This window comes from Idiotropiscis lumnitzeri, chromosome 7, assembly GCF_059441095.1.
Source record: "Idiotropiscis lumnitzeri isolate Australia: NSW breed Sydney's pygmy pipehorse chromosome 7, RoL_Ilum_1.0, whole genome shotgun sequence".
Taxonomy (NCBI): Eukaryota; Metazoa; Chordata; class Actinopteri; order Syngnathiformes; family Syngnathidae; genus Idiotropiscis; species Idiotropiscis lumnitzeri.
Genome location: NC_142397.1, coordinates 2,248,840 through 2,268,056, shown reverse-complemented (window position 1 = coordinate 2,268,056; position 19,217 = coordinate 2,248,840). Strand labels below are relative to the sequence as shown.

Genomic DNA, 19,217 nt, shown 5'->3' with positions numbered 1-19,217 from the left:
CAACATTTTTGAACACACGCCAGGGCGGGCCATTGGTCAGTCGAAATGTCAACGATGACATTTCGCACCAGTGACCGATCGCCATCGCATGTCATTGGTCAGGTTGTTTTGTCAATCAGAAGTGCTCGATGTGCCGATCGTCACTTACCTCCGACAAACTGAATGCCGCCGGCCACGCGACCAATCGTGCGCGAGATGAGCTCGGAAATGCAGCAGCCCATGAGGGCGGTCAGCGCCACCAAGAGGAGGAGGCCGCAGCCCACGCCCGTCACCAGCGTGCAGATGCGCCACTCCAGGCTGGGGATGCCGTGGAAGGAAGCGTAACGGCCGCACTGCTCCAGCATGACGGTGGCCTGACGCTCCTCGTCGCGCACCGGGTACGAACAGCGACGGAAGGTCCCGAAAGACACCGGCTTGTCCATCTGCGTGCCCAGAAGCCAGTAGGGCATGAAGAAGCCCACGCAGGAGGCGGCGGCGCACAGCAGCGACAGCAGCGCCCACACGGCGCCGGCGCACGTCAGACTGGACGCCATGAGGGGTCGGAGGCGGGCGGCAAACGGGCGGCGGCGGTGAGATGCCAGAGGGAAGCGTTGGGGGAAGGAAGCGCGACGGTCGGGCCAGACGTCTTCACCTCCTCAGCGGATGCGGGGCCCTGACAACGAGAACGGGAAAGTAGCAACTTACGGGTCTTTCTTTGCCACTTCGCAAATGGATTTTATATTTCATACAGAGCACAGATACTTTCCAAAAGATCATTCAAAAGCATTCACACTCATTAATCCAAACATGGTAACCAAAAAAAATTAAAATGACCAGCTATTCATATTTTTGGGTTATTCATGTAACCCAATTTTTGGGTCATAAAATGGTTGTCAAAAATAGCCCAAAAAAGAATTACAAAAGGATGAGTTATTCATTTTGTTGGGTTGTTACCAACATCCCAAAAATGTCGGCTTTTTTTTTTTTTTTTTTTAAATACAAAAGGTTTGGGTTGAAAAGAACCCAAATTGGCACAAGAAGGAACCAACCCAACTTTTGGGTTATTTATTTAACCCCCAAAATTGGGTTGTTTTGTCGGTTATTCATTTGACCCAACATTTGGGTTAAATAAATAACCTCGAAAGTTGGGTTGTTCCCTTTTGACCCAATTTGGGTTAATATTGACCCAATTGTTTAAGAGTGCACGTTAATCTAAATGTGTGCGTGTGCGTGCGTGTGTGTTGGGTCACTAAGTGCCCACTATGTCGAGACTAAGTGCATGAAAAGCACACAACGTTTAAGGAAAATGCTTTGAGCCATCATTTAAGTTGGCGGTGATCACTCCCGCTGCACTACAGCCCTCCCTCTTTCAGATCCGTCAACAAAATGAACAACAGGTCTCATTTTTCATATTTTCAGAGCGAGAGAGAAGGCATTAGTGCGTTACATTTTCAATTTTCAAGTGATTTTATTTATGATTCTCTGTGGTTCTATTTGTTTTTAGTATTAATCTTATGCCGCTGCTTTTAGGACATTGATGCAATTTCCGTTATTCTCAGCTCATCAAATGTAGCGTCATACATCTTGATTATTGTGCACATTCACTTCATGAGTGCAAGAAAGCTTGGGAAACTTAAAACAGTTAGGCGTAAAAATACCACCTGAAATTGTTCAAACATTCTCGCCAATGTGGTCCGTTGCACATTGCAAAACAAAACGAGCTAGAAGTGGCATCATACAGTTTCCAATATATCAAGTGGATGTTTGCGTTGCGCCGCCGTGCGCTGCACGCACACAATCCCCTGCAGGAAGTGATTCAGCCCTGACTTATCGCAGTGCTCACACCGTCGGAATGTTAATAATAAAGAATTGAACATGACTTCCAGAAGAGGAGCGAAGAGAAGAAGGGGCTTACATGGTGCGAGAGCTCCGGAATCAAGTGCGCCTCTCGCCGGCGGCTTCTTCCCAGCCGCGGACTCCAGCTGCGGTCGCTGGAAACTTTTCCACAATCGACGAAAAAAAAAGAAAAGAGAAAGAGAAAGAAATTCCTTCGGTTGGACGCGAAGATTTGCACAGGTCACTAAGTCCTCATCGATACGTTTGATGATTAGCACGGCTGCGTGTTCGCGTAGGGAAGACACCCGGCGGAGTGACAAATGCGGCGAGAGAGCGAGCGAGCGAGAGAGGGAGCGAGGGAGCGTAAGCGCCTCTCTCGAGGTGACCATCAATCACACCAATCCCCACCCAGGGGCTGGACCCGACACTGCTGGCGGTCCCTGAACGCGCCAAGATGCGTTCAAGGACACCTCGTGAAATGCAACCGCTACACTTGAAACTTGACGGTGTAAATTAGAACAAGGTTGAAAATGTATTGTTAAATGAATACTTTGCTGAAATTGCCCAACAGAGCAAAATAAAAAAAAGGAGTGTCACTGTTGCAACGTTTCCTTAATTTGTCATTCTTCCCCCTCATTTCGCCAATGTATAAAGCATTGTAGTGATATTACAATATTATGTAATATGTATTAGTAAAGACCACATCGAGTCATTTGGATTGGATAAAGTAATTACAAAATGTATCGATGTTAAAAATGATGTCAAAGATAGGAATTCTCACTTTAGTTGGACATTTGTATTATTTTGATATTTAGTCAATCATTTCTCCAAATACCGCAATACAGTAAAACTGTCAACAATTATTGTTGCTGATATTGCACGCATTGTATCCTTAATACTCAAATCTTCTTTGTATGAAGCACGGAGGATTACCTCTCTGTTATGTCACGGTATTATATAATATTTATAATAGTCCATCGAAGCATTTGGATTGAATTTAAAATACCAGCAAATTTTGTGTTCGGATTAGCTCCGCATGTGGCCACTTTCTGATTACAAAATAGCAATCAATTCTGGAATGCTAATCTGTTCTTGTATTAACCAGATTAATTGTTTAATATTATTGCAATATGGAAAATTGTCATTATGTAATTTATTTTTCTTGTTTAGTCGTGGGATTGACAAATTTGCGAAGTTCCCTGACAGTGAATTCGGCTATCTTAATCATATTTTCATTATTTCTGTGCAATAAAATTTTTTAATATATGGATTTTGTAATATATGTTTCACATTATATTATTTACAATTTCTGTATTTACACTAATTGTACAACAAAGCAATTTGTCGCATTTGTAAGTGGACACAAAATTATTAACCGTGAAGCGGAACATTGTTTCTCTGTTTTATTTGTTCCTGACCGGACGTTGATCCCACACGGACCAAAACAAAACCAGTCAGTTGACGTGGAGAAAAAAGACGCTCGGTTATGTGCAATGGCTGACACGAAGGTAGAATCAGCAGGCGACAGCTCGTCCTCTGCTGCTTTGTTGCAAAATACAAACGCGACGTCTCAGCCCAACAACCCGCTGTCGAGGAAACTGAATAAAATTTTGGAGACGCGACTTGACAATGACAAGGTAACACTCAGTCAGTGTCACTGCAACTTCGCTTCTGGTCCGCAGCGAGCGAGCAGTGCAACATGGACTCAAAGCTTATTTCAAATGCTGCTTACGCACGAGGGGAGAGAAAATCGGGTTGTTTTCTTTTTAAATGTAAGTGGTCGTCACTGCAAAGGTAAGCTAAATAGCTAGTTAGCATATTGTTGGAAGACTAACATTGCGTCGTTTTTGTTTTCGTCAATGGGGACCGGAAGCCCCCGCGAAAAGTGAAAAACCGCGAAGTAGAGCTTGACTTTTTTTTAATTATTATTATTTAAATTCTTTTTGAGGGATTTACACTTCTATTATGTCGCTACGCCACCCGGACATGATTCCCAACCTTGTTCAAAATAACAAATACCAGAGCGGTACGGTTGATTCCGGCTCTGGCCTTCCTGTGTGGAGTTTGCGTTTTTTCCTTGTGCCTGTGTGGATTTTTTCTGGGTACTCTGGTTTCTCATATTGCAGAAAAAAAGAGTGTGAGCGCAGGTGGTAGTTGTGTCTTTGTTTCCCCTGCAAAGGGTTGGCAACCAGTCCAGGGTGTACCCCGCTACTCGCCCACCGTCTACTGAGAGCAGCTTAAGCTCACCTGCAAATTAAAATGTCTTTCGATTCCTACAATGTGTGACATCTGTGAACTGGAAAAATTGAATACAAACTCAACGTGGCCTTGAAAATGTGCGTCCTGAATTGTGTCAGTGTCATTTCGCTCAGACGGCTTTTGTGGCACGATTGCAGGAAATGCTGGAGGCTCTGACGGCCCTGTCGGAGTTCTTCACCGAGAACAGCCTGCGCACAAGAAGGAATCTGCGCGGTGACATCGAGCGAAGGAGCCTGGCCATCAATGAAGACTTTGCGCGAATTTTTAAAGAAGTCAAGGAGGTAAAAAAAAGCTTACGGTGTGTTTAAAGCGTTAGGAGGGGACAAAATTTCAAAAGATATTTTTTTCCACAGGAGCTCGAGAGTGTTCATGAGGATGTTCAGGCCATGAGCACCTGCTGTGCGGAGATGACCAGCAGATTAAAGGTGCCGAGAAATACGTCATCTTGGCATTTTGTGCAATTGTTAGTCATGTTTACACCATGTGCATTTGTGACTCTTGTTTTTTTTTTGGTTTTTTTTCGTGCGACAGGCTGCCAAGGAGCAAACTCAGGACTTGATTGTGAAAACCAACAAGCTTCAAGGAGAAAAGTGAGCATACAGCCATTTCTATCCTCTATCATCTATTTTCTGTAGCGCTTGTCCTCATTAGAGTGGCGGATGAGCTGGAGCCTCTCGCATGTTTTGAATCTCCGCCTGTGTTATTATAGTTTTGGAATTTTAATTATCAATAGTTTTTATTTAGTTTTGAGTTTTTTTTATCTTGTGTATTAAAATAATTGCCAAAGATGATGATGAAAGGCATTTTTGCAATAATTATAGCCTAAATTAGTTTTATACACGTAAAATGTAGTTTCACTTAGTTTTATTTTTTTTTTTAGAAGCATGTTTATTTTTATTTCATATAAAAATAAATATAAAATATTTATTTTATCATCAACAAACACATTTTTTCAATAATTTTTATTTTCAATTAATTTTCATAAACTAAACTAACCTTAATCCCCGCAAACCTAGAAAAACATGTCAACTCCATCTCAAAATTGCAAGTTGCATGTGCTAACTGTTCCTTCACCTTGCTGGCCATCCCTGAATCCAAATGGAATCATCTTAAAATCAACCTGTCAGTTTGCTTCTGCGCTGCATCGTAGCCGACTGGTGAGTTGCCAGGTTTATGCACACAGGGCACAAAAAAAACAAAAAAACAATCTCTTTCAAAAGAAAATTGAGAAAACCACGGTATTTATTAGCCTTTTTTTCCCTTTTTTTTAAACACGTGCTGCTGAGCCTGCACTTGTTCGCAATCTTGCCCACTTCAACCTTTGAAAATATGATACGATTAGGCAACAGGGTTTTGAGTGTTAGTCTGACGCTTTAATATTTGTACACAACCGGACAACCTATGAAAAAAAAAGTGAACAAACTGTTAAACCATCACCCATCATCCGTTTGTCAGTTTGCATGTTTATTTGTCATTCATTCGTCAGTTCTTTTATTCGTGTCCCCTAAAAAGCGCCGTCGTCACCCCAACAAAAGGTGAAGACAACTGTCTTTGATATCCTTCCCGGCTAAAAATGTCAGCGCGTAAGCGTCTCCTCTCACCTTGCCTGCTGTCGGCTGCAAGCTGGAGCTCGGCCTCATTTGCATGCGTGGCTGTGACCTCCGTGCTCAGTGACCTTGACGGCAAACGCGTCCGTGTTTTTTGGCCACAAAAGGCAGCCGTGACAGCAGCTGTGATGTACCACCAGCAGCGCCGCCGCAGCAGCAATTCCCCCGAATGCCTGCTTGTCTAAAACGAAAAGGACGGACATGCCAGTCAAAGAGACAGCGCCGGGTTGAAGGCTCAGTTTAGACGCGACGTACTGCAGCTTGATGCTGAATTGAAATGGCGAGTGGCAATCCGGTACTCGCACTAGATACGTGTGTAAAATTCGACTCGGTGGAAAGCCGTTTCGGCAATTATTTCATGTCATCCCAGTAGAAAGGTTCAATTTGATGACATTTTATAATATTTTTATTTTGTAGATTTTGGTGTATTTTTTGGTCACTTTCAGAATAAAAAAAAAAAAAAGACATTTAAGGTATTTTTATGTGACAGCTGGTTAAAAGTGGGCGTGGCCCCAACACACATGTACTTTTATTACAGTGTAATAGATAGGACCAAGGTGGGGCACAAAATCCAAGCGCCCCGAGTGCCTAACGTCACATCGTCTCTGTCACGGCTCGCTTTCTGTGCATGAAGCACTTCCACTTTTAGTGCCCCTCCTGGAGAAAAGCCAACTAGCGCAAACGGCCCAAAACGTGACGCAAACATTACGTCAGGATTAAGTACTGTAGCAAAGTATACTTTGTTACTTCCTACCAGTGGTGGGCGGTCAAGGCCTTCTCTGCTGGCCTAACATAATCAAGAAATCATAATAATATTCTTCACATTGATATCATATTATATCTTAGTGTTGTATTTTTTGGTTGGAGTTTTTATCCAATCAGAATTCAGCTCGCTCGTGTTGCCGGGCCGATTTCACGATACCAGTCGTACGCACTATTCGTCCGAGGCCTTCAGATACAATCGTGCGGGCGACTGTTTTGTGTCTCAATCGGCTTTCAGATTTGATTGAGAGTTGCGATAGCCAATCAGATCACGAGTTGGTTACCGTGAGCCTTCTCGTTGGCTTTACGCTGAAAGTGACGAACGCGTCTTGTGATTGGATACTCACGCGTGAGGGGGGCGGCGCTCTGCCGAATCAACACACCCGAAAATCGTAACTGGCAACCGTACGAACATCTAAAATATATTCTTTCATTTTTTAAACCACAATGACCGAAGGAGGGAAAAGTGTGGATTTAATTGCAGATGCGCTTGCGAGGCCATTTTCAAGACGCACCTTTCAGGAGAAGCTCGGTCGTCCAACACTCACTCAGTGGTGCGTCAGTGTCTTTCTGTATATTATTTGTCCAACCGTGGTGTCATCAATGATGGTATTAATGAGAGGGATTTATTCAAGTTGAACTAAGTCGTACTTGACTGAAGGCCTACGTATGAAATACACGGCCCGCCAACGCTGTGATATTTTCATTCATAAAACGGCGCCAACCTCCCAACCAGACGTCCAACCTGGTAAGATTTGACCTTGTCGCAAGTGATTTTTGTTGTTGTGTGCACAAGCGCCACCGTCCTTTCTCATTTTCCTCCGCATAATAGCGAGATTTGCCGCATAATCTCTCAATCTGAGTCGGCCCGGGGAGAGCGCGGCCCGCTCCGCGGATGCCGGCGATGTGTGTTTACCCAGCAGGCCCGTCCCCGTCACCGCCCCCCCGGAGTAGCTCGCTATCTTATCAGCCGGCGGCACCGTGTCATTTGTCAGCTCTAATGAAACGGAAAGGAGCGGCAGCTTGCGCGAGCAAAGGTGGTCGGCGGCCAGCCAAAGGGGGCGGGCGACCCGCGCTTGCCCGCCGGCGTTCTTTTGTCATCCTTACGCACGGAGTTGCTCGCCTCGCCGAAAGACGCTGTCAGCACCAATGAAACTAAGCGCCTGGCCCGCACCGCGGCTCTTTTACATTGCACATCGTCATGCGGAACATGTCCTGACGTCTCCCGACATGAGCGCAAGCCGAGCCAAAGGCGGCGGAGCTGAAATGACGACTCACATATTTTTGCCGTTGTGTGCTGCGTTAGCACGCCGTAATTTGAAAAGAGGATGAGTAAATTGTTAGCAAAAGAAAAAAAAAAATCATAATTAAAATACCTCAAACTATAATCCCAAAATATCATTTCAAGATAAAAAAATAAGATTAACCTTAAAAAGAAACGACTTGTAAATGATTTGATTTAGAAAAAAAAGGGGAAAAAAGCATGTTATTTAAAAAAAAAAAAAAAAAAGGACCAAATTTCCACTTGTGGAGGCATCTTACCATCCCCAAGATTCCAAATTCTACACTTTAGGGGGTTCTTGAGCCATCGCCAAAAAAAATAGCACTTTTGCATTCAAATGAGCACAATGCAGCTCTGCTTACCTTTTGGCTTTCACATGATTTTGTTTCAGATCGCATCATCTGGCCATTGCCTGGAGATGGCAAATCTTTCCTCACGCTAGCTGCCAAATCATGACTGTAGGAACTGGTTTTGGGGGCGGGATTACATATGTAAATTAGGCAAACGGTCGCATCACATCCATCAAAATTCACGGCAAGGTCACGGGCACGTTTTCAGAAGCGTGCAGATGGCTCAAGATTTACTTTCGGTAAATGAGTGAAAACTCCACAAGTAATTGAGGCCCACCCAAAACGCTTTGTAATTGCCTGTCGATGCCACAAGACGGCCTGCCAATCAAAAAGTTTGCCCGCCCCTGGCTGAGACTTTGCAATTTTGAAGCATATCATTCCTTCGCCCTTGACAAGTTTTGCAATTTCTGCCCACTAAGTTTTTTTTTTTTGTCTCACAATTTCTTGGAGGATTCAAACAAACAAAAACTGCATTTTATATTGTCACCAAAAATAAAATCCCACATCATTTCTGGGGCTCAGTGATATTTAAAAGTGATGACGTTTGACCCCCTGCCACCCTTTAATTCCATTTCCATTCTTTCTTACTCGGACATTTTATTGGAAATCAACAAATGGAAGGTCAGACAGCCTCTCAGCATGAATTTGAAGTCACCTGGCTCCCCCCCCCCCCCACCCTCGCTTAGAAAAGCGGATCGTTGATTTACTGCTCCAGCCTGCTTGAATGTGGACAGAGGGAGTGTTGTCCCGAGCCGAGTTGTCGGTGTGATTCAGGCCGTTACCATGGCAACTATCACCCCACAGAGACACAATGATAGCAATGCCACTGCTGTCCAAACACCTACTTAATTCTTGGTGTCGCTCTCAGTTATTGATGGGTCCCAACCTCCTCATACGCTTTTTGTCAGGTGTGAGACTGCCACCTGCTGGATGGATGACGCTACTGCACATTTAGCTGCCCTCTGTTTGTCTTGTTTGATGGAAGCTTTTAATTTTGCTTCAATTTTACAGCCTGACGGGCAAGAAAACACCCTTTGAATGATAAAAAAAAAAGTGATTAGTCACAATTTTTCATAGAGAGAGCGGCAGAAATGCATTTTGATTAAATATACATCACAAGACTGTGGATTAGAAAAATCTGAAATGAGTGTGTTCCTTCTCTTTTAGCCATCGTCTTGAGGTGAGGGCCCAGGTGGCTCAGGCCTTCCTCGCCAAGTTCCAGTTGACCAGTGAGGAGATGAGCACGCTGCGAGGGGCCAGAGACTCGCCCATTTCAGAGGTAGAGTCCGTTTTTGGACTTCTTCAAGTGGAAGTTAACTCCCAAAAAATTCTTTAAAAAACAATGTTCGATGCACTCCCACTACTGGAAACACGGCATTTGCGTTGAGTGAGTCTTTTTTTTTGCCATTTTTAACCGATGTGCGCTTTCTTTTTTTTTTTTCCTTTTTTTTTTTTTACAGGATTTCTTCAAAGCCCTGAGTCGAGTGAAGCAAATCCACGAGGATGTTAAAATCCTATTGCGGACCAACCAGCAGACTGCAGGGTAACGACCTACCTGTTTAGTTTTTTTTTTCCCCTCTTCCAATGACACCACGACACTGCTGTAACGTAAATGTCATGTAGGCTAGAGATCATGGAGCAGATGGCCGTGTTGCAGGAGGCGGCGTACGAGCAACTCTACCGCTGGGCACAGAGTAAGTCCGGCACGCCACGACCTCACCGTGCTAATGAATACTTAATACCGGATTGCTATTTAAACAGCGGCCGTGCGTGTAGTAGACACTGTGACACAATAAGATATTGGGTGTCGTCCATTTTGCCATCAGGCGGATGCGTGTCACATCACGGACGTGTTCCGTTCAAATTAGAAATCACATTTGATTTTCTAATGGGAACGAGTACATCAAAAGAATTGGGTGTCAAGCCCTGCCGTGTGAACGGAGCTTAAATGCCTTACATTTATTTATTGAAAATGCAATATACATCCAAGAGAGAAAAGGCAAATAAAAGACGAGAAAACATTTCCTTTTTCCAAACTGTCCCCAGATGAGTGCAGAGGATTAACTCAGGAGTCATGTGACATCAGCCCCATATTGACTCAAGCCATGGAGGCACTACAAGACCGGCCTGTCCTTTACAAGTAACTTACACACACACGCGCGCACACCCCCTCACACGTTTGTCATGTTGCTCCTCCTAAACGAGCACTAGAGGGAAGTGCAGCTCCACATGTCAACTTTCTGAACACAAAAGTGCCTGTTGTGATCCTGTGGTGCATTTACCGACTTGTTGGAATTCACGTTTCTTTTTAATGGAAGCTGCTGCAACTTGTAAAATGAGTGTAAAACAGCTTTTTATTTTACAACACATGAGGTAACCATTCGCAATGACACCATTCTTTTTTTTTTTTTTTTGGATTATATTTCTCTTAATCATGTTGCAATTGTGCACAATCATAATCCAAATGCGTCTGTGGTCACAACATTGTGAGTGCAAGTGTATTTTTAGGGCAAATCCTGGCACTTAATACGCAGGACAAATATTTAAAAAAAAAATTAATTAATCCACCTTTGTTTTACATGTCTTATTTGTTCGTAACATAATATAGTTTTGATTTTGGATGAAATAAAATCATCAATGTGATTTTGTGTAGTTGAATCTAACCTGACCACGGCCAATGTGCAAAGGTCTTCAAATTTGAAAAAAATGTGAACGTGTGTATCCTGAAAATGTATGTCGACTAAAAATAACTCACAACGATCCGCGATGATATTTGGTGCAGACCAATTATAATGGAACCGAAATGCTAGAAATTAAACTGGAAGATGGCCGTTTAGTTTGAGACAAAACTCCTGCTTGGGGATGTATGCAAATGTGCCCCCCCATGGGACAGAAGGCCAATCTGCAAATCTTCTAGTTTGAAGTCATTTTGTGGGCTCTGAGTTCAAAATACGTTTGATGGCCACGGCTGAATTTGTTGTTATTTACAAGGAAATGACGTCAAGTTCTCATCCAAACTTGAAATGCGTCCTTGGAAAAGTTTCTTTGGCGTCCATTAGTGTCCCTTTAATGTCTACTTACTGCGCTCAAAATTGCATGCTCATCCAGCGTGTATGTTTTTTTTTGCTTTTTTTTCCCCAGTAGCCAACATTCCCTTTCGCTGTACGCAAGTACACCTGCCCCCCCCCCCTCCTTCCTCTGTGTGTGCGCAAGGTCACGCTCTCAGACGGGCCTTTCCTGGATTCTTGATTCAGCGCTATCTGGTGTTTACTCTCACAAAAGCTTCGGCTTCCTTGTGGAAACGCTACCCGGGCGCCTGATTTCTTTCCCAACTGACCTCCAACATATAAAAAGACCGGCGGTTCCCACACCAACTATGTATCCCTTTTTGCCCGCAGGTACACCCTGGATGAGTTTGGGACGGCGCGCAGGAACGCGGTGGTGCGTGGCTTCATCGATGCCCTGACGCGCGGGGGGGCGGCCGGGACCCCCCGTCCCATTGAGATGCACTCGCATGACCCGATGAGGTAGCATCAACATCCATTTTGTGTTTAGTGTTGAGAGAGACGTAGCTCGGTCTTTTTTTTTCTTTAATTTGCTCATTTTATTTACGCGGCAGTTCAGACTTTCCACCAGTAGAGGGCGGCAATGCACCTCAACACATCACCCCCGGGTTTACTTGTTTTAAAAAAAATATATAAAAAAAAAATCTCGATATTTTACTACAATTCTGACCACTGCTCCTAAGTATGCGGTGGCTGAGAAGAGGCAGCCAATGATCATCGAATTAAAGCCAAGCAGAACAAGCTTAGTACATCCACGATAGGTTCTGTTACTAAAACGGAAGGAGCCAATAAAAGTTGGAACGCCAGTCAAGGGCGTTGAAATGATTTTGCAGCTGCGAACCTCTGTCCTTGTAAAAATGCGGAAGCTGCTGAAAGCGAGCAAAGTCAGGTGGGAAAGAAAAAAAAATGTTTAGATTCAATTCAGTCAAAGCGAAGTGAGGAAAAGTGAGCAATTCTGGAAAAACGTTTTTTTCCTCTCTTTTTCTTGTTAATAACCATGCAAGGAAAACGTTTGCTTCATAATCGACTAGAAGGGATTTTTTTTCTCTTTTTCTTTTCATTCTTTTGAATGGTTGCCGAAACAAGTGAACCCGAACATGGTCAGGTCATGAATTCAACTCGTAAATCAAGGTAATAAATCCTTGTCATCGTCAACACTCACAATTTGAAAGTAGTCATTATGCTGCAATATAACATAATTAGTGTGACTTGCCTCATAAATAGGATCATTATTATTTAAAAAAAAAACAAAAAAAACCTGCAGATCCGATGAAAACAGTTGACACTTCATACACAGCGGTGGGAGGGGATCCTCTGAATTCCTCCCACGTTCCCAAAAAAAACAACAAAACAAAACACATTTGCATCTTCCGAGACACCAAAAAGGAATTTGCATCTGGGTTTGCAAAAGTGGCTGTGCTTTTCTAGACGAGTTCATGTCCGTACCGCCGTCACGTTGTTTGTGGAAGCACGTTAGCTTGTAACGATGGATGATTGTTGAATTTAATTCACTTGAATTTGGTTGAGTTTCTTTCCGTCAAACATGTCACCGATATTTCTGTTGACATTTAAGAAAATACAGCGTTTAGGTGTGCACATATTTATGTTCTATATTCTCAGATTGCAAAAGCGAGAATAGCCGTAAAATGTGTATGATGGTTGGACTTCCACCTTTTGACCGCGAATGACTCTCAGCGAGTTGAGATTGGATAAGCGTGTGTCCCGATTAGCCGCGTCGTCGTCCTCCCGGGAGATTTTCTCCGAATGGTCCGCAGAATGGCCTTTAGTTAGTCGTGAGTCAGAAGCATCAGCGATTCTGAGAACATTGAGTTGTTTCTCACTGCGTCCGCCACACACACACACACATACACACACGCACACACGTACAATCATTCGACTTGAACCTTGTTGTCTTTGCAAGCATTATGTAAGAGCCAATACGACGCGGTTTGTCTTTGGAGGGGAAATGAAAGATGATTGCAGGTACTTGTGTTCCCGACGTGTTAAAATTAGCCTCCCGCCGGCCAGGAGGGATTTAATTAGCGTTGTCCGTTCTGGTAGGTACGTGGGCGACATGCTGGCCTGGCTGCACCAAGCCACCGCCTCGGAGCGAGAGCATCTGGAAGCGCTGCTCAAGCAAGTGACTCTGCAAGGTACGCTGATGTGGGAAATAGACTCGCCCCCAAAAATTGTCAGCTTCCCAAAAAGAGACTTGTCTATTTGGTTCTCCAACTTTGAAAAGGACTACAACCAGAAATGTACATATGTAATATTCATTATGTTCCAATTTTCAGATTTTTTGTTTAATAATTAATTATTTAATAAATGTGAGAGACTTGAAGTCCTAATGACAACATGTCAGCTTCCCCAAATTGGATGTGAACATATAGTATTTTTTTTTCCACCTTATGTTTGTGAGTCTTTTAAAGTGATTCTCACGTTTTGGTTCGGTTATTACGGATTTGGTCTATGGCGGATTTGTGAGCGAAACTTATTGTTTTACTATTTTGGGCATATGTTCTTGCTATTTTTCTTACTTCTAAGTTAAACTCGTCAAAAAAATATTTTATTTATTTATTTTTTTTGGGGGGGGGTTGTTTACAAAAATGAAGACCATGTAATTTATACAGCTCATCGCCTATAATCAACAGCTCGGTTTTTATTCAACATTTTGCATTTTAAAAGTTATTTTCAATTGTAACAAGTTTTTAAAAAAAAAATCTGTCGATTCATAAAACCATATTTCAATAATTTCTCCCCATAAATTCGGAGGAATTTGTAATGGCCTAATAGAGGTGAACACACACACACACACACACACACACAAATAATTACAATGATAAAGATGAACTTCTACTGCTAAAATTATTTTAATGCACGGGGGCTTGGAATATATTGCCCGCAAAAAGTGTATGTAAAATATGGATGTTTATGTATTGTTTTATTTTTTTCTAACAAAGTAATTATAAATGACAAATCCAAGTTATAACGGGGATTTTAATTCATTATAATTGCTGAAAATAGTAACAGGGTCAACTTTTTTTGCTGCATGCTTTGAAAGGTGTAAAACAGTGACATCTGGTGGGCAAATAAAAAAATGAACAAAATCTGAAAATCTGACATAAATGGTTACATGACTGCATTTTTGTGTTCTGATGCATTTCAAATCAAAATAGCATTTGAAATGTTTTTTTTCAATCCAGGCGTGGAGGACAACATGCAGGAGGTGGTTGGACACATCACGGAAGGAGTGTGTCGGCCTTTGAAAGTGAGCAACAAAAACAGTCGTGAAACTCTCCCTGTTCGGCCGTCGCGTTCTGACCTCATCCCGCACTCTCCAGGTTCGGATAGAGCAGGTGATCGTGGCCGAGCCGGGCGCCGTGCTACTTTACAAACTGTCCAACCTGCTCAAGTTCTACCACCACACCGTCAGGTCTGTTCTGCCGCGTATTCTCTCCGCCGTGTCTTTTGCCATGTCCTCACGCCATATGTGCGCAGCGCCATCGTGGGAACCAGCGCGGCCTCTTTGCTAATGACCATGGAGGAGATGCACATGCTCAGCAAAAAAATGTTCTTCAACAGCCTGAGCCTTCACGCAAGCAGACTCATGGACAAGGTATGACGCTGCAAAATGAAGCGCCTCCTGCGGCAAAGTGATATAGCGGATCATCCACATTTGTAACCATTTCCTCGCATGAATTAAAGGAAGTAAGACATAATAAGCCTTTATCATTACGAATCATCATCAGCCTGTCATCCCAGTGAAAATAAATGAGTTCACCACTGTGTAAAATGAGCAATAAGGACTCATTGAAGACTCAAAATTCACCAAAACTGGAGCGCTTGGTTCACTGAAGGCGAAATTCTCATCAGTGTTGACAAAACACAAACGTAAGGTTCATTGAAAATTTTGCATAAACATGAACGCTTGATGATTAAATTGCCATCTGTGTTTATGAAAACATCCTTTGGTTCATTCAAGGGGAAGTCAACCCCCAAAAATTGAAGTGACAAAATGGCCGCCCAAAATGGCTGCCCTCCTGAGAAAAAAAAAAAAACACGTTGGATTTTACTGCCTAACTCATTTTCCACAAACGCAAGGTGAATGGCGAGTTTTGACTTGTGGCTTGCATAGAATATAATCTTGTTAAAAAAAATTTTTATTTATTTTTTTTATTTGATTGTTGTAAATGTTTCCAAAACATTTGCTAAATCAACATCGTTTTACAAAAACTTGAGTGCTCGGTTTGTTGAGGCCTCGAAAAAAAGTTCCAAAACTCGTACATTAGGCTAATTGAAGAGGAAATCATCATCAGTGCTCGTTGAAGACTACGTTCACTTCATTAATGACAAAATCATCTCCACTTGACTCGGTTCAAGACGTAAAATCATCTTTAGAGACAAAAAAATCATTTGCGGAGGTGAAAACTGAAAATGGTTTTCTAAACTTCAAGATTTCAATCGTCACCAAAAAGTCACATGAGGTCGAATTTGAATCCATGCTGTTGACATTTCTCTGTTTTCTGTCATAGAACGATCGTGCGGAGGTTCTCCATCACTCCTCCACAATTAACACGTCTATTTCTGAACCTCTTGAAAACATTTATGCCCGCTTCGTCCAAGTGGCTCTTACTGACCACCCCCGGAAAAAAAAAAAACTCCGCATTCTGCTTAAATTGCCTTCCAAATGTACCGCGGCACGCGCTCTTCCACGGAGCGGCGTCCAGCTGGCTCCCGATCGATAGCCGCTCGGCCTGTGAGCCCGGTCGCCCCGCTGCTAATCCGATTGAAGGCCCCTTTGGGTTTCAGTGTCGATTGCAGCTAATGCCGGGAACGCGCTCGTCTCGTAATGACCGCCATTAGGTGCACAAAAGATGGCCCGCTTCCTTTTTTTTTTTTTTTTGGGGCCCACGAGAAGATTTAATCACGGCCCTTTTCATTAAAAGCACAACTGACTCACAGATTACCTGCGTAGGATTTACTGAGGCGATGACAGAACTATCGGGCAACTTGGATGGAAATGTGGAGAAGGACCCTCATTTGCATCCGACAGTTTAGAGAAGGCCAAATTAAGTTGATTTTTTCTGTCTAATAATTTATTTATTTTTTTTTTTTAAGGTGGAGCTCCCACCCCCCGACCTGGGCCCGACCGCTTCCCTCACGCAAACGTTGTCCCTCCTCAGGGAGGTTCTGGCCTCTCACGATTCCTCCGTGGTCCCCGTGGGTGCACGCCAGTCCGACTTTGCCCAGGTTGACAATTTTGTATTTTTCATTCATCCCGTCCTGTCCCGTGAACAACTTCATGATTCATGTGCACACACACACACACTCCTCCTTCCCAGGTGCTCTCGTGCATTCTGGACCCTCTCCTGCAGCTGTGCACGGTGTCTGCCAGTAACCTGGGCACGGCCGACATGGCCACCTACATGGTCAACTCGCTGTACGTTATGAAGACCACGTTGGCGCTTTTTGAGTTCACAGACAAGAGGCTGGAGATGCTCGAGTTCCAGGTAGGCATAGCTTGTGCTTTTAAAAAGTCAAGGTTTCAATAACCGCTAATGAGCGTTCCTGTTCTGCAACATGCACGAACCATGCCGCCTCTTTGAAATTAATTACAAGAGACCGGCAACTTCTTGGTTGAGCAGAGAGGGGAGGGATGAGCAGTTACACTTAACACGTGTGTTTTTTCATCCCGCCGGTACCTATTCGTTGGTCGAGTGGCGCGATAGAACAATATAAATCATAGGGACGATATAAAACGTCTACCGCAGGGTCCTCGAGTTCTGCTATCCTGCCTTTTTTGCATCTCTCCCAGCTGCAACACATCTCCGATTCGAATGGTCAGATAATCAGCAAGGTCTGCATCGCTCTGTCCATCGCTTCATCTAATTTTATACCGCATCTTTTGTGTCATGCAACGTGGCTCCGGCGAAGCTCCATTAGGCACAAGTACCATTTGCTCACAATGGCACCTTTTTTTTATTTTTTTTTTTTCTCCACTTCCCCTTCAGCCAGTCACTCTGCTCCGCTGCTTCTTCTGTTCCCGCAGATCGAGGCTCACCTTGACACGCTGATCAACGAGCAGGCTTCCTACGTGCTGACCCGAGCGGGCCTCAGCTACATCTACAACTGTGTTCAGCAGCACAGCGCCAAACAGGTCGCAAAACACGCAACTCTTTTCACGTCGCGGGGGAACGTTTTCATTTGCCAACTGTTTTTTTTTTAAATTTTCCCTGTGCAAAGGATTAAAAAAAAAAAATTCAATAGATGTTCTATGTCACCGTTATGGTGGGCAAAGTTTTTAAAATTTCATTATGGTCTTATTATTTTGACATCACAGAAACCTGGCATTTGAACAAGGGGGTGTGAACTTATACCTCCAAGTTTTTGAAAAGTATTTCAAAGAGCAGCTCCATGCCCGGTGTTATTGTTGACTCGGCCGTCGCCACGGTGACCATATGGCCCGACTCTGTATTGTATGCTTGTCTTTCCGACGCTATGAACACAAGTCAAGCGTCTGACAGACTCCGCCCACTGTTGACTGACGGCCACGACGGTAGCCATAGTTGCGGTGCGTGTCGTGACGGCGCGAGTCACGCCGGGACAGAAGTGCCGCGCCCCGGCACGAAACTCGGTCGCCAAGCGTCATCGTCTCCCGGGTGGCCTCGCCCAAAATAGTCCAGCGTGTATTTGAGGAGATCAAGTCGGTGTGCGTGTCTGCACGGCACGCCGTCTATTCTCGGCCTTTAAGGTTGACTTTCACTATCTGCGAAACGTTGCCGCCCTGTCATTTTCTCTCAAACGGGACGAGGCGAAGGCGGCTGTTGATTTTGTTGTTCCTCCAAAGGCGGAACACTTGCTCCAATGTTTGTTGTCATCTTCGTAGAGAGCTATTCCTACTCATGATTATTCATACAAAATAAATTCCATTGAGTATGTTTTACTCTAGAAAGACTATATTTGGTCCTAGTAAACAAAGTCAAATATTCTGTGGCTCTGAATAAATTTTAGAATGAATTTTACTCTCAAATTTCACTTTTTACTAAGAAATGAAATTTACTGTCTAGTGTACTATTTTATTTACCAACATTTATTTTTACCCGTTATTAAAATTATTTGAATAAGACAAATGTCCTACTTTTGTGTTGATATTTATTTTGGATTTTTTTAAATATCTTTTTGTACTTATAAAAAATTGCCCTTTTTTTTTTAACCCTCTTTAGGTTGTATAAATAAAACAGACTGTTGTTGTATAAATTTTTTTTATTCATTAATTATTTATTTATTTATTTATTTATTTATTTTTTTTACTGACTATGGACTTGGGTCAATTACCAGATATTTATTCCAAAATAATATTGCTATTCTTTGACAGTGAGGTAATATGCTTTCACACATTGTTTTTATTTTTTTTAAAAAGTACACCAAAGAAAACAAAACTTCTGATAATCATCATTTCCTTTCCTTGAATGGAAAGTGCTCCATGAATACAAGGCTGGAACCTCAAAAGTCAGACCAAGATTGGAAATTCCCATTGAACGTGTTCAGACTCTTATTCTATTCTAATAATCCAGTCCAGTAAATCATGTTCTAATGTGCTGCGCTTCTGTAAAATGTCCGTCCACGTTCCCACTAGAATGGCGCACAGGGTGGAAAAAGAAAATGTTTTTTTCTGTATGTTGTGCTGCATTCAAGGCTGCGACGTAAACGAAACAACCGCAATGTGATAAGCCAGTCATTTTGTTATTTCTGAATTTCACAGTCAGCAGTCCTGACAACAGACCGAATCTTTTGTGGTAGCCTTGATTATTCTTTTAAAATAGATTTGACCAAATGACTTCACAAATGGATCCTATAATGTTGCACTGTACATATTGCCGCACCAATCTCCATGCGGAACCAGTTGGAGATGAAATGAGGACATTTGGCGTAACATATTATTGTTGTTGTTGCCTTCAGGGTCCTCTGTCCCTCCTGCCCAGCATGGACGTCTCCTCGGTGAAAGCGGCCATGGTGAGTACATTTCATGCGGAACATTTGTCAAAGGCAAAAATAGAAGGAGCAGATTTTATTAGCT

The 19,217-nt window shown here is 43.1% G+C and overlaps 2 protein-coding genes across 3 annotated transcripts in view; one reads left to right on the top strand and one right to left on the bottom strand.

Annotated features, from left to right (window-relative positions):
• The window catches only part of LOC148333059 (LHFPL tetraspan subfamily member 6 protein), a 42,705-nt gene extending 40,621 nt beyond the window's left edge, over positions 1-2,084 (bottom strand). Inside the window, exons 1-2 of the mRNA XM_088299752.1 lie at positions 1,895-2,084; positions 149-652 (exon numbers count right to left, since the gene is read on the bottom strand). Of these exons, the coding sequence (XP_088155878.1) occupies positions 149-533 (385 nt within the window). The 5' untranslated portion in view covers positions 534-652; positions 1,895-2,084. The remainder of the gene's footprint in view (positions 1-148; positions 653-1,894) is intronic.
• A 1,147-nt stretch (positions 2,085-3,231) lies between these two features.
• Positions 3,232-19,217, top strand: part of cog6 (component of oligomeric golgi complex 6) — a 34,323-nt gene continuing 18,337 nt past the window's right edge. For both annotated transcript variants that reach the window (XR_015844287.1, XM_088301224.1), the window contains exons 1-17: positions 3,232-3,452; positions 4,212-4,355; positions 4,428-4,499; positions 4,606-4,664; positions 9,243-9,354; positions 9,536-9,618; positions 9,699-9,769; positions 10,122-10,215; positions 11,474-11,602; positions 13,202-13,293; positions 14,344-14,408; positions 14,482-14,573; positions 14,639-14,756; positions 16,259-16,390; positions 16,483-16,650; positions 17,190-17,297; positions 19,100-19,153. Coding sequence is in view for 1 of the 2 variants with exons in the window: in XM_088301224.1 (XP_088157350.1) it covers positions 3,309-3,452; positions 4,212-4,355; positions 4,428-4,499; positions 4,606-4,664; positions 9,243-9,354; positions 9,536-9,618; positions 9,699-9,769; positions 10,122-10,215; positions 11,474-11,602; positions 13,202-13,293; positions 14,344-14,408; positions 14,482-14,573; positions 14,639-14,756; positions 16,259-16,390; positions 16,483-16,650; positions 17,190-17,297; positions 19,100-19,153 (1,737 nt within the window). In the remaining variant the exon portion in view is untranslated. The remainder of the gene's footprint in view (positions 3,453-4,211; positions 4,356-4,427; positions 4,500-4,605; positions 4,665-9,242; positions 9,355-9,535; positions 9,619-9,698; positions 9,770-10,121; positions 10,216-11,473; positions 11,603-13,201; positions 13,294-14,343; positions 14,409-14,481; positions 14,574-14,638; positions 14,757-16,258; positions 16,391-16,482; positions 16,651-17,189; positions 17,298-19,099; positions 19,154-19,217) is intronic.